The sequence below is a fragment of the Phyllostomus discolor genome, chromosome 9, assembly GCF_004126475.2.
Source record: "Phyllostomus discolor isolate MPI-MPIP mPhyDis1 chromosome 9, mPhyDis1.pri.v3, whole genome shotgun sequence".
NCBI classification, from domain to species: domain Eukaryota; kingdom Metazoa; phylum Chordata; class Mammalia; order Chiroptera; family Phyllostomidae; genus Phyllostomus; species Phyllostomus discolor.
Window position 1 is genome coordinate 53,311,740 of NC_040911.2, and position 14,596 is coordinate 53,326,335.

The following is a 14,596-nucleotide window of genomic DNA, read 5'->3' on the forward strand; positions in this document are numbered from 1 at the left end:
TGCATGGTGAAAAGTTGTACTGTGATGCAGACACAGGCCCACAGTGTTCGAGTCATGGATGAAAGGAGACATTCACATGGACCACCGAGTCTAGAGGAGGAAAAGGGACAGCATGGCTTTTCTCTCAAGGGGAGCAAAAGCCACAGCCTCCGCCATCACAGGCCTTTATTTCTCTTTTTTCCAACCATTACAGGATGGTCCTCATTTACTATGCACAGCTTAGCTTTAGGTGGTTACCTTTTACAGAAAACAAAGGAGAAGATTCCGATAATCACATCACAGAAGAGGGATATTTACAAATGAAAAGGCACAAGTGGTCGAACTGGTTACACTGGTCCTTGGAAGGTTTAGGATGTTTTTTAGGAAGTTATTCTACAGAATATTCTACAAATATTCTATATTTGCCACTGGGGGCTGGGCCCATGCCACACAGGATGGTCTACTACAGTACTGGATGAGTACTTAGACCTTAGTAAATTAAAAAGATGTTATTCTAGATGGATGGACTCACAGTATCTTCACTCTAGGGACCAAATAGCCAATAAGATTGTCTCTGACTGCCACCTACTTGCCAGTGCCACTATAGGCACTAGCCTTTGACCTCAGAAGGCCCTGTGCCATTTGACTGTGCCCTGCTTTCCTCTCTCCTCCTATAGATCATAGATATCATCTCCCACTTATATCATGCAAAACATTTTATATAAATATATTAATATAATTAGGATTCTATAAACAGGTAACCTTTTTATAAAAGTAACCATGAGGCTCTTTACAGTGATATTTCACACTGCCTAGAGTAAGTAATAATAGCTGAACAATTGTTACAGAATATGAAAACGTTTAGCAGAACTGTTTCACTGATGTCATTAGTGTTTGGTGGGATGTGGTTCTGTGCTAGACACTGTTCAAAGAAGATTAAGTAATCAGGACTTCTTCCTCCCAGGGATTTCTTCAAGAGTTATCTGTAATGAACACCAACTTTGTGCCAGGCATGTGCTACCTGCTGGGGATACTACAGAAGAACAAGTAATTGTACCTGGGCTCACTCCAGGGGAGAAGAAGACCAGAAAATGGGCTCTAACAAGACAGCGATAACTGCTGTGACAGATTCAGATGCCCACAAGGGTAGTGAGACCATCATCAAGGGGTGAAAATTAGCTAAATATGTTCCAATCAAAGCAGAACATACGTTCCAATTCACTACAAGGGTAGTGAGTCCATCATCAAGGGGTTAGGAAAAAGCTTCTAAAGGAAGATAAAGCTGGCAGTGACACAAAATCTGGCTATTTCCAAATCTAGGTGGCTCTTTTCCCCTTCTGTTTTTCTACTTGTTGTGAGATAGGTCGGAGTAGTCAATCCACCCCAAGGGAAAGAAAGTGCAAAATACAGGGTGGGGCAAAAAGTAGACTTGTACTTGTTCATATGGAAAATAATATAATAATTAATAAATAATAATACAAGAATAAATTCCATGTTTCCTGTACTCACAACTATAAATCTACTCTTGCCATACTCTGTATGTAATATAATCATTATGATTATAGCTCTTACTATTTTGCCTTCTGAACTTGAAGCTGTGAAGTTATTCCTTTAATACAGGCTGAATTTTCCCCTTTTGACCATGGTGTTTAATCAGTGTGATTAAACACCATTCAACCATTAAAATATCCAAGAGTATTTTTATACTAACAATTCACAAACTTGAGACAATTACAGTCTATGTAGATTCCAACTCCTAGCCATCTTCCTCTCCCCCCACCCATCTTTCTACCCCCACTGCCCAGACTCTGTAGGTTTTGGGAAAGAATATATCAGCCTTTTGGAATAGTTGGCACTTTAAAACTGTCACAGAGCCATAAATAAAGAGTAAGCCACCCCAAGGCTGTCATCTTCCAACCACACCCATGTCTGCCCAGGAAGACAGAGGGAGGAAATGCAGGTGCCCATTCATTGTACCTGAACCATGGTGGGGACCTAGGAGAGCTCTTTAGGAGAGAGGTTCTGACTGGAGGGTAAGCTAGCCCTGGCAGCTTACCATGGTCTTGTCTTTCCCAGTAGATTCTAGCACTTAGAGGAGTGAGGTGGAAGTATTGCTACCATTGGTTAGGGTGCAAAAGGAACCATTCAGGGTGGTGTGCAGGGATTTATGGAAAGCATTAAGCCCTTTCAGTGATGTCATAGTATTCTGCATTGAAGCTTTTCTAAATGCTGCCAAGGTGTTTACTTGGCCTGGAGGAAGGAGGTGGGGCTAATGAGAGGCCCAGAACCTCCCCCTTTACGGAGTCAGAAAGAGTATAAATTACATATCTGAAATTTAACAATAATTAAACATTTGGAAAGTAGGACTTTCTGTGAAGGATATTATATTAATGGAGGAAGGACCAGGTAGAAGATGGTGTTAACCATACCACAAATAGAAATGAGTGTTATATTAGGAACCTAAGGTAGTATAACTACACTTCCCCAGAGCTTTAAAATAGTGCAGATGCTCATGCCTCTAATATGAGTCAGTTCATGTCTTCATTGAACAGGAAATAGGCAAACAGACCTCACACAATCTTTCATGTTTCCATAATTCTCCACTGTGCATCTTGGAATTTCTTGGAGCTGTTTCTTATGAAAGCACAGATATGCCATCATCATTGTCATCATTGTCAGTGTTTTATAGTGATAAAATAAGGTACTGTGATGCCTTCCTATAAATTTTAGGTAAGACTTATAAAATTTCTGGTGTTGGGATTGCACTGACTCATCCATTACAACATCATGAGCTATACAGCCCCATGAGAGGAGGGAGAGTTGGTTCTAAATGATAGCTTTGCTGGTTAGAGTAATCTTGGTCATAGGTCTTTGCTTTTCATCACTTTGAATACTTATTGCCCGTCCCTTTTTGCCTGCAAAGTTTCTTTTGGGAAATCTGCTGATAGTCTTATGGGAACTCCTTTGTAGGTAATTATTTGCTTTTCTCTTGCTTCTTTTAAGATTCTCTTCTTATCTTTAACTTTTGGCATTTTAATTATGATGAGTCTGGATGTGGTCCTCTTTGGGTCCAAATTGTTTGGGACTCTCTGTGCTTCCTGGACTTGTACATCTATTCCTTCACCAAATTAAGGACATGTTCTTTCATTATTTTTTAAATAAGTTTTCAATTTCTTGCTCTTCCTCTTCTCCTTCTGGTATCCCTATGTTTCGATGTTGGCACTTTTGGAGATGTCCCAGAGAACTGAAGGGCAGATAAAGTGCTTCCCAGACAAGATAAAGCTAAGGAGTTCATCATCACCAAGCTCTTATTATATAAGATGTTAAAGGGGCTTATTTAAGAAAAAGAAAATCAGCCCTGGCTGGCATAGCTCAGTGGATTGAGCGCGGGCTGTGAACCAAAGTGTCGCAGGTTTGATTCCAGTCAGGGTACATGCCTGGGTTGCAGGCCACAGCCCCCAGCAACCACACATTGATGTTTCTCTCTCTCTCTGTCTCCTTCCCTTCCCTCTCTAAAAATAAATAAATCTTTAAAAAAAAAGAAAAAGAAGATCAAAACTATGAACATTAAAATGACAACAAACTCACAACTATCAACAACTGAATATAAAAAAACAAAAACAAACTAAGCAAACAACTAGAACAGGAATAGAGTCACAGAAGTAGAGATCATATGGAGGGTTATCAGCAGGGAGGGGAAATGGAGATAATGGGGTAAAAGGTACAGGGAATAAGAAGCATAAATGGTAGGTACAGAAAAGACAAGGAGATGTTAAGAATAATATAGAAATGAAGAAGCCAAAGAATTTACATGCATGACCCATGGACATGAACTAAGGGGGATTGCTGAAGGGAAAGGGGGTACCAGGTGGAGTAGGGAAAAGGGGAAAAACTTGAACAACCATAATAGCATAATCAATAAAATATACTTTAAAAAAGAAGAGGGATAGTTGGAAAATTTGACTTTGGCTTAACATTCTCTCCTTGTATGGCCTGCTTTTTGGCATTTTTTGTTGCTATCAGTAGCTATTGAAATCAAGGAAAACTGACCAATGAACTGTGTTGAGAATCCTATTGTGCACATGAAATTTTGGAAACCCTAAAGTAATCCTGTTATTTTCTCACAACTCTACAATTCTCATATATTTTAAATGTGTATTAATAGTTCTTTCAAAATTCATTCTTAGCCTCCTCCCCTTTCCGTCCCATCCCCTAAAACCAAACTTGAATAAAGCCTTCAAGGAAAAGGTTATTGGCATTTTTCCTTCCAGTGTACCCTCAGTTCCATGCACATAAACTGTCCCCTACAACATGAAGATAGACAACATCTTGCAGGGCCAGATGTGAGCAGAACAGGGGGAGGGAGGGGCAGCAAGTCCTAAGTGTAGTGCCAGGTGTCAGCTTGCATCTGCCTCACTTTTGTGCACATGCTGCTGCCCGATAGGGTTATGTGCATGAATTCTCAGGAGCAGTAGCATACATGTATCTGACTGATAAATATGCCTCTGTCTGAAGAGTTCCCTGTGGGGTTGGTAAAAGGTCTTACTGCACCTCTGCTGCCTGAGCATAGCCTTTGCACCCTGGGCCTCCCAAGCTTGGAACACATATAAGAGAAATGAATGATGAATAAGGTGGGAAGGTATGTATGTGTGTGTGCCTGTGTGGGGAAACATGTGGCCAGAAACTGCCATCTTCATTGAAGGATTTCAGCAGGAAGTGGAGAGTGGTTGGTCTGCCTGAGCCCTTACTGTACAGTACAGGGAATTGCTGAGTGAGGTCATCAGAAGCTCTGAAAATGTCTGTGTTTGATCAGGAATACAGAAAACTTGAAACTGGATACTTTGAAAAAGAGATGTGCTGAATTTCATCTTATACATTCAAAAGTGGGAATGCAGGGTTGTTGTTTTTTTAATATAAAATTTCTTTTATTTGCTCTGTGAAAGTTATTTTCTTAAGATACAAAATCAGCTGCGAACCAAAGTGTCACGGGTTAGATTCCCAGTCAGGGCACATGCCTGGGTTGCAGGCCATGGCCCCCAGCAACCACACATTGATATTTCTCTCTCTTTCTCCCTCTCTTCCCTCTCTAAAAATAAATATAAATAAATAAATAAATAAATAAAATACATATATATAAAAGAAAAAAAAAGATACAAAATCAGGCCAGTGGCACAGTCATGTCAGGTGCTGGCAAAATACTGTGGGGGCCCCTACTGCCTCTGAACAGGCTCCAAACATGGGTGACGGACTTTGAGGGAGGGTTCAGGAATGGGGAGGGAAGAGACAGGAATCACATCATCTACCACAGTTATTACGAAATGTAGGGAGAGAGAGGTGAGGGGAGAGAGGTGAGGCAGGTGGCTGGGTTTGTGGGTCTACAACCCCCTCCCCATCTACCCTTCCTATCTGCCATCTGGACTGTGGATATCCTATGGTGTCATGATCCTTTCTTGACATGACACCAATTTGTTGTTTATGATGTATTTTTTAGTAGTATTTTCTTGTTTGACATGAATGAGGGTTTGGGAGGACAAGTATGGGCTTGCTTACATACCTCCTCATGAACTTGAATAGGTTATTGAAGGGAGAAGTTACTGGTAGCACAGGACTCTGGGGTTCAGAATTCATCATGCTTATTTTCTAGAACCGTCTCTCTGTTTACTTGAACTTTCACACTGAGAATCCTCTAGATCCCTCTTCAGGGAGTATTTTTAATCCCAAAGAGTAAAAGCTTCATATTTTCCAGTTGTTAGTATTCAAGGAAAAAGTCTGTTTTCATTGTCTGGTTTTGCTAGAGTTTGAAGCAAAAGACTGCTGCACATTTGGCTGCATGGCTCCACTGGAGATCCATGACCAGGGGTTTCACAGTGTCTCATGAGTCCCTAATGTAGGAGGCTTCTAGGAGTGCCATAGGTGATCTTAACATTCAGCCAGGGGCCAAATTGCTGCTGCTGCACTTGGTGTTGCTCCTGTGCTTGATTTGGATTTGGTTGTTAGAACACAGGCCTTTGGGACCTGGGCCAGTCCCTGCAGAAAGAGCTGCCTCTCATGCTGGCCCAAGGTCTATAGTAGCTCAGGCTCTGATTGGGCTTCTGTCACCCAGGGTGACCAGCTGGGCTTAACTGCTTGCCTCAGTGAGTGATGCCCTGAGAACCCAGTTCCTGGCAGCCTAAGCCCACACCTTGCCCCTGGCAAGTTCCTCACTTCAAATGCCCATGAACCCCTGGAGTCATTATGTGTCCTCTGTGTTTTAAATGTACCTGCTGTGACTGTAGTCATGCATGAAACCTCAGGACAATGATCCTGGAGCCACTTTGACAACATTTCAAATCCTGTTATCTTGAATGTCCCCAAGAAATTCATGCTGCTTGTGTTTGTACTAGCATGCCTGCTGTCCATTGGTCTAGACCCCCATTCTCCAAATGTGGCTGAAGATTCCAGGGGGGTCCCCAAGACTCTCCAGGTGGTTACTGAGGCCAGATCTTCTTCATATATCTCAACCAAAGCAACATGTCACAACAGATTGAAAGTGAAGCAGAGGGGAGAATCTAACTGTCTTCTGTTAAGACAAATGTTAAAGACATGTGCAGAAGTGTAAAGAAATGCTACTCATCACTAAATTATTTTGTTTTGAAAAATACAATCATTTTGATCATGTTACATATACTAACATGTAATGAGTTTAATTTTAATGAATAAATACATTTTTTAGTTTTAATTTCAAGTTTGGGAAACATTGATAGATACCATTGTACAAACAGAGCTCTTTGGGAGTAACAAGTAATTTTTAGGAGTATAGAGGGGTCCTGAGACCAAATTACTTGAGAGCTGCTGGTCTAAGCAGACCAAGAGGGTGGAAATGAGGAAGAAAATGCAGCAGGTATGGACACATTGAGGGGTGGGTTGGGCCTTCCAGGTGCCAGCACCTCATCAGAGCAGGGCAGGGCCCAGCGGGTCTGCATGTTGACAATAAAGCTGGTGAAGAGCAGCCTAAGAGCAAGTAGTCCCTTTAAAGAAAGTTGGTGGCAGTTCGGTACACTGCTTCCCACAACCAAGATCTTTCTTACCCTTGCTTCCAATGAACTTTTTAATATGATGTTAGATCAGAAGATGAATGCATTTCAGACAATATTAAATGTTCTATCTGCTGCTTCAGATAAAAAAAATCAAATCCAGAGTGAATAAAGATCTAAACATATAAATACAGACTACAAAAATCCTAGAAGAAAAATATTTTTAGAATAGCGGAGAAGACAGTCTAAGGAAGCTTAAAAGCTGTAAAGGAAAAAGAGACAGTATTTGATGATGTAAAGATTTATATTTTCTATAAAGAAACTCATAGCAAAGTTTAAAGAGATAAAGACTAGGAGGCAATATTTGTGCCACATGTAACAGACAAATATTTATAGCCATAATATGTAAAGACTGCTTATAAATAAATGAAAGTGAAGTAATGGAAAACTACAAATAAACTAATATGGTTTTGAAAAAGAAAAATATAAATTACCAATAACCATAGGAAAAGATTTAAAATTACTAGTAACTGGGGAAATACAAATTAAAACAAGATACATATTTTTGTGCATCAGATGAGTACAAATGAAAAGGGTGAGTGTTGAGTGTTAATGAAGGTATGGAGGAGCGTGCTCTTTCCTTGTCAAGACCCTAATGCAGGGTTCCAGCAGCAATCAGCATTTAGAAGGATATATCCTTGGCCCAGAAAGTTTAATTTTAGAAATACTTCCTATAGGAATACTTACAAATGTGGGTCAAAACACACATTGACACTCACACACATATACATGCACACACAATCTTCTGATCATAATGGGAGAAGAAAAAAAACACCAAAACATCCATCATTTGGAAAATGTGAGTTCTAGTATATTCATATTCTGGGATAGATAGCCACCATAAAGAGTGAGATTGGTTTATATATATTCTTGTTTAAAGATATCTGTGATGTATTAAGTGACAAAAACCAGAACAATATATTTGTACAATGATTCCATTTATAAATAAGAAGAAAGTCCTTATTCAATAGGCAAATGCACAAATAAACACAGTGGGTGAACTGTGCCCCCCACCTCATGGGGCTGACTAGGGCAGGGGTTGTTGGAGTGCTGCAGGCCCATAAAGGGGAACTTTTGCATTATACGCTATTTCCTTCTATACGGTTTAAAATTTAAAGGTCATTTTATAGTAAAAAGCCTTTTCAAGTAAAACACAGATCTATCCCAATGTGTCCATAGAATTATGAATATATAATCGGATTACTCTGCTATAAATATTTATCTCTATAGCTTTTTATATTCAGGAAAAGATAACCTAGGAAGACATTCTCCAAGTGAAGAATTAACCCATGAAGACTTTGTGTGCCATCTTTCTGTGCAGTTAGCACTTTCCTCTCTTTCCATAGCTATAAAGCAGTAAAGTTTTCTTGAGGGGAAAAAAATTGTCAATTTCAGGGTATGATTTAACCTGAAAGAACGAACTCTACAGTTCACCCACAAAATAGAAATAAAGGTGGGTAAAACAAGGCATTATGAGGTTCAGTCTTCATGCTACGTTGGCTACCTCTGACCTAAGTAGAATTAACTGCCTGCTTAGGTCAATGATTGTTCATCACTGGGGTGATGGGCCTTGGGTTAGTAGATCACCCCTCTGCACAGGTCCACACAGCTCTCCTGAGTTGCACTACTTGTACACTTCGGCCAATGCAGGCTTTAGTCCTGTCAGCAGTAGCTGTCCTTGCAGGGAGCACACCTGTGCAGGTGGAGCTATACATTCTAGAAGAGAGGTCTTGGTCTCAACATGTGTGTTCCAGAGTCATTCATTGTTTCCCCTCTCAGTGATGAAGTCACTTAACTACCTTCTAGACACCACCTCAAGCCTGATACCAAAAATACAAAATAAATAGAAATAGGTTTCTGATGATAGTTTCGTGTAAGAGACGGATTCAAAAGGCACAGTCGACATCTTATGTCTTTAGTGATGAAGAAAGGGATCCAATCACATGGCTTCACACAGGCACCATGTGACATAGACTCCAAAAGACACAGGATGTCCTAGACATGGAAATGTTATATGCAAAGGCAAAGTCATGAAGACAGTGTTTCTGGATTAACAAGCATGCCACACATCCCATGGCCCACAAGGGTAAATGAGGCCACACTTATATCTGTACCCCAAATGCAAAGGTTTCCAGCCTATTCCCTCTGGGAGAAATTTCAGCCCAGGAGGCATCCATCATGAAGATTTCTTATAGTCCCGAGAAGGGGTTTGGTATACATAAATTTGGTGACTCCCTGGGGCTTTTTCCCCACAGGAAGTAGATGCTCAAGCCATTGGGGATGAACTGTTCATCCAGGTCTTCTGGAGGCCTTGCCATCAGCCATTAGACCTCAGGAATTTATAGAGCAGTGCTACTATGAAGGGGGGAGTAAGGAACCTAGCACCTGGGTCTTGCCGAGTGCCAGTCTCTAGAACTGCTCTGACATTGCTGCCTGAGCCTCCACAGTCAGCTGTGCCCACTGGGATCTGCCCTTTTACTGCCAGCAAGGGGTACACCTGGCAGACCTACCTGGCCTCAACTGCTCACCACATGGGGCTCAGCAGTTCAGTTCTCTCATACTCAGGTCTCCAATTCCCAAGGTGCACCTCTGGACCAGCACCCCTACAGGCCCAGTGCCAAGTGCAATCTGCCCCATCCAGAAGGCACTATGTAAATCTCTGTCCTTCAGGTATGTAGGGGTTGAGGATAGGAGTGGAGGACAGAACTATAGGACATGACATGGTGGAATTCAGGAAGACCCTCCAGCTACCCCCATATGTCCGAGACCCTGTCCCTTTGTTCTCAGGGTGTGGATGGAGTAAGCAGACATCAGCGGGAGGGTGATACCCAGTCCCCTTTTGCATCATCCCAAGTGTGAGCCCATTTACTGAGAGATAATGCTTCCCCACTGCCCAGTGGCCTGAGCCCTACTGCAGCAAGAGGCTGCACATTGTGTGTACATGTACGTGCGTGCACCCCTTGTGGATATACATGCACATGTGTATTTATATGCCCATGTGTATATGTGTGCATGAATGCATCATGCCAATGTGTGTCCACACATGTCATGCACATGTGCATGCACACATTCATGTGTCTTTGTGTGCATTAAAAAAATAAAAATAAAAAATTTAAAACATATATTTTCTGTGGATCCTGTGTGTGTGTGCATGTGTGTGTGTTGCAAGTTTGAGTCAGTAGCACAATCAAAAGAACTCTCCCCTCTTTCTGTTGCCCTTCATTATACCCCATAACTGCCCATCTCACAACAAAAGTTGTACACCATTCTCCTTACCATCTACCTGAGTCACTCATTCTTTAAATTGATGTTCCTGCATGAACAGTCACTTCCTTTCAGTGTGTGGGGAGACTCAGAGGAAAACAGGTAGCCAGCACTCAGCAGAGTATGATCTGGAAGCCAGAAAGCAGAGGGTCTAGGTTCTAGAGCTGACCTAGAGCTTGTTTTCTTCCTGCAAAACTGAAGGGCTTGAATCACCTACTCCTCTCATCCCCAATGCATTGTGCTGCTTTGTAGACATAGCTCCATGGCACTATGCACATGTGTGAAGCATGTGTTAATGGAATTTAGAAAATCTCTTGTAATGGCATTGTCAGGAACCCAGTGGTGACCTGATTGCTCACAGAATATGGTGCCTGCAGAGTTGGAGACAGTGAAGATGTTATTTTTCTAAATTACTTCTAAAGGCAGCAGCTTTGAGGCAAGGAGGCTGGGGCTTTTTAAAACATATATTTTCGCCCTGGCTGGCATAGCTCAGTGGATTGAGTGCAGGCTGCAAACCAAAGTGTCACAAGTTCAATTCCCAGTCAGGGCACATGCCTGGGTTGCAGGCCACGGCTCCCAGCAACCTCACATTGTTGTTTCTCTCTCTCTCTCTTCCTCCCTTCCCTCTCTAAAAATAAATAAGTACAATCTTGAATATTTAAAAAAAATAAAAATAAAAAATTTAAAACATATATTTTCTGTGGATCCTGTGAGGGTGTGCTTTGGGAAACCTGACACAACCATAAAGATGGGTTTAACTTTCCTAGAGAGTTTACCCTGTGAGAAACAGCTCCAGTTTTGACAGGCTTTCTTAACTCCTCTAAGGACACACAGAGGAGGATGTCATGTAACAGGATGGAGTTTAGGTGATGGAGAGCACTGAACTTTTTATACCCCAAGATATGACCCTTAAGGGCTTGCCTGCACAGTAGGAAAGGGTACCCCAGGTGGCAGCCAGCCTGTGTCATATGCACTGGGCTGGTCTTTGAGTTTCATGCATGTAATGGTGTAACTTACAGCACAGCACCTCTACAGGTCTTGTAGGGCCAATGGAATACATTTTTCCTACTGCTCTTCTCATTACAAAATTGCAAACACAAGGTTTGTCTGAGCACCAGAGGTCTTCTGGAAAGTGAACCCCATGCCTGAGTCTCCCTTTATTTAAATGTTATTAGAATGTCAAAGACTGGCAGTGGCCCTGGGCAGCAGGCCTGTGGAAAATAGTTTCACTTTCATGAGGTTCTTATGAGGACCAGATTCATGCAAGTGGCTGTTGATACCTGGTGGTTGTTGTAATCATAGTGCCTTGAGGAGATGAGATCTGGAGAACTGAGTGGGTGATGATGCAAATGGGCATGTGGTTTAACACAGTTTCCTCTTTCATTGCAGCGGAGCTGGAGTTCACCCAGATCATCATCATCATTGTGGCAGTTACAGTGATGGTCGTGGTCATTGTCTGCCTGCTGAATCACTACAAAGTGTCCACACGATCTTTCATCAACCGCCCGAGTCAAAGCAGAAGGCAAGAGAACAGGGTGCAGCAGGTAAAGGTGGTCCTGAGCCTCTTCAGTGTTGCTTAGGCCTCTGGCCCAGGCTCTGAAAGTGTGGCTGGTTGCCGGTGAGGGCCACAAAGCAGAACAGCTTCTCATGTCAGTCCACCCATTGAGGTTCAGAAGTATGAAAGCTTCCTATTGAAGGTTAATATACTTAGAAAAAAGCATATGCATTATAAATGCTCAGCTCAGTGAATTCTTACAAACTGAACATACCTGTGTATCCAGGGCCCAATCAACGGAGACATGACCATCCTCCAGGAACACACTCAGGCCCCACTTCCAGGCATGCCCTACAGAAGGTCACCACTGCCTGATGGCTGTCAGCACAAATTAGTTTTACCTGCTTTCAAACTTTATAACAATAGAATCATACAGTAGGTGCTTTTTGGTGTCTGCCTTCTTTCACTCACATTACACTTATGAGACCCATCCATGCTGTTACAGAGAGACCTGTTCTTAAATGCACTTGTGCTCATTATTTGCATTTGTAAGACTCTGAGGAATTTCAGTAGTGCCGAACATGTGGGCAGGCTGGAGGGGTAGCAGTGAGACAGCAAGGGCTTAAGGCCTCCTCAGGGGTAGCAAGGCAGGTTGGGCTGTGTTGGGGGCTTACAGAACAGCCCTTAGTAATGCTCTTTGGGTTTTTTTTTTAAGTTTTTTCAGCTTCTTCTGAACCCCCTTCCTCCTCTAGAAAATAAAACACTAACATTCTGCTAAACTGCTGTATGATTAATACCTGATAGACCAAGGGCCACTGGAACTTTCTGTTCTGAGCTAGTTTTATAATATATGAATCTGGTAGCTTTTAGTGAAAGCCTTGGAAATGGTGAATTTAGGTACTTATAAATTGTTGGGTTTGGTGGTGGGCAAAAGAGGCAGAATTCCCTCACAATAGTCAGCCCATCAGAGTGTGTGTCAAGACCAGGGCTCTCTGGTAACTGATTTAAGGAGACCACAAATGTGGGGGTGCAGCCATTTGGTGGGTATGGTGTAGTCCAGCCCAGGGCCCCTGGGAGCTCTTAGGAGATCAGAGTCATGCTTCAGCCCCAATAACCTCTTTCCTTTTTCTCCCTCCTGCTTTCTCTTGTCCTCTGCTGTTTCCTTCCTCCACCTCCCTGGATCCTCAATTTGGTTCACATTCCCCTGCAGTCCTGTGAATGTGACTTTCATCACATCACAGTGGTTTCCCTGTGGCTCCCTGTTGTCCCAGCAGTCTGGTACCTGTGATGTCCAGATTCACTGTACACTGGTGCCCTGAAGCCTACATATCACAGCGCCACCCTCCCAACACACACACTGTTACCTGAAGGAGGCCCTAATTCTTCTAAAGTTCTGAACAGAAAATACACATAATTCTGAGTTTAAAGAGAGAAGAGACAGCAAGAGTTTCAGAACTACAGAAGAATCTGCCATCATTGCTTTGCCTAGGCCTTAGAGCAAAGACTACAAATGCCAACCCCTGTCCTTGGGGGAAATGGGTAAAATGATCCCATTCATTGTCATCATCAATAGGCAGCTCTTCAGTTTCCATGGAGTAACTACCATGAGTTTTTCCAAGTTTCCCATGTTACACTTTCTGCTCCAAGCTCCAAAATGTTTCCAGTTACTGCACTGCGACAACTCAGGCTGCTTTTCTAGTACTGAACCTGGCTCCACCCACCCCTGTCCTCCCCTCAGATTTGCTTCAGTGATCATCTTTCTTCCACCTGACTTGCCTTTCCTTGGATAGGTGAGGTGGCTCCTTCCTCCACTCCTCACTACAGACCTTGCCATGCCTTCTCTCACTGTCCCCATCCATTGTTGCCTTAGTGCCTATGCACTGGTCTCTGTCCCCAGACTGGGAGCTCCCTTCACAGTCAGTGATGGGATGGGCACATATACAATAACACTGTGTAAGGACCAGATGAGAATGGTAGCTGAAAGACAAGTTTACAAAGAGAGAAAAAAATTCAAGTATGTTTTTACTTGGAATATATATTCTATTACATTTAGAAGTGGGTCTCGTGGAGCTCCTCTTCAGGGACAGAAGTTTGCCTGTGTTCACCTTGCTCCAGGGGCTGCTGGGTAGCAAGGTCTTCCATTCTTGAATTTAATTAATTCCAGAAGTAATTCAATGACTTTCAGATGTTCCTTCAGGGCTACACCCTGCATGGCAAGTGAAGACAATCAATAGCTAAGATTGTGTCTGCAGAGGTCTTTATCACTCACTGCCTATGTCTAATTTTGTTAATAAACACTTGAAAGTTCTGCCCCTGAGAGCTCAATATGGATGTTGTTGCTTCTCAAGGCTTAGATTTTTTTCCTAAATAAAATGGGAAGTGGATATTTGCACAGCTTAGCAATGGGCTCTGTTTGCCATTTCACAAATTCAAGATGTATTTTTACATGGTGACAGATGATTCAGGCCCAAACTATCACTCCATTTCATGACTAGTACCATTAACCTAGTTTATACTCCAAAGAGGGAAGTGATAGGGTGAGGAGGAAAATGACTTCTCTGCTGGACAAAGATACAAATCTAGGTAACACCATGGGTGCAGCCATTGTTCGCATGCAGTCCTCCTGCCCAGGAATGTGCTTTTTCACTAGGCTTCTCACCTCCCAATTACCTATTTATCCTCCTAGAACTTCTTTAAAGAAATACCAGTTCCCTTTACATGATACTGGAAGAGCAATCTGATTCATTTACATTCATGGTTCCCAACCAGGGGTGGTTTTGCCCTT

General features: G+C 42.4%; 1 protein-coding gene across 7 annotated transcripts in view; it reads left to right on the forward strand.

The window, feature by feature from the left end:
- Positions 1–14,596, forward strand: part of LDLRAD4 (low density lipoprotein receptor class A domain containing 4) — a 621,642-nt gene that overhangs the window by 577,637 nt on the left and 29,409 nt on the right. For all 7 annotated transcript variants that reach the window (XM_036009354.1, XM_036009359.1, XM_036009355.1 and 4 more), the window contains one exon: positions 11,706–11,860. In XM_036009354.1, coding sequence (XP_035865247.1) covers positions 11,756–11,860 — 105 coding nt within the window. In that variant the 5' untranslated portion in view covers positions 11,706–11,755. The remainder of the gene's footprint in view (positions 1–11,705; positions 11,861–14,596) is intronic.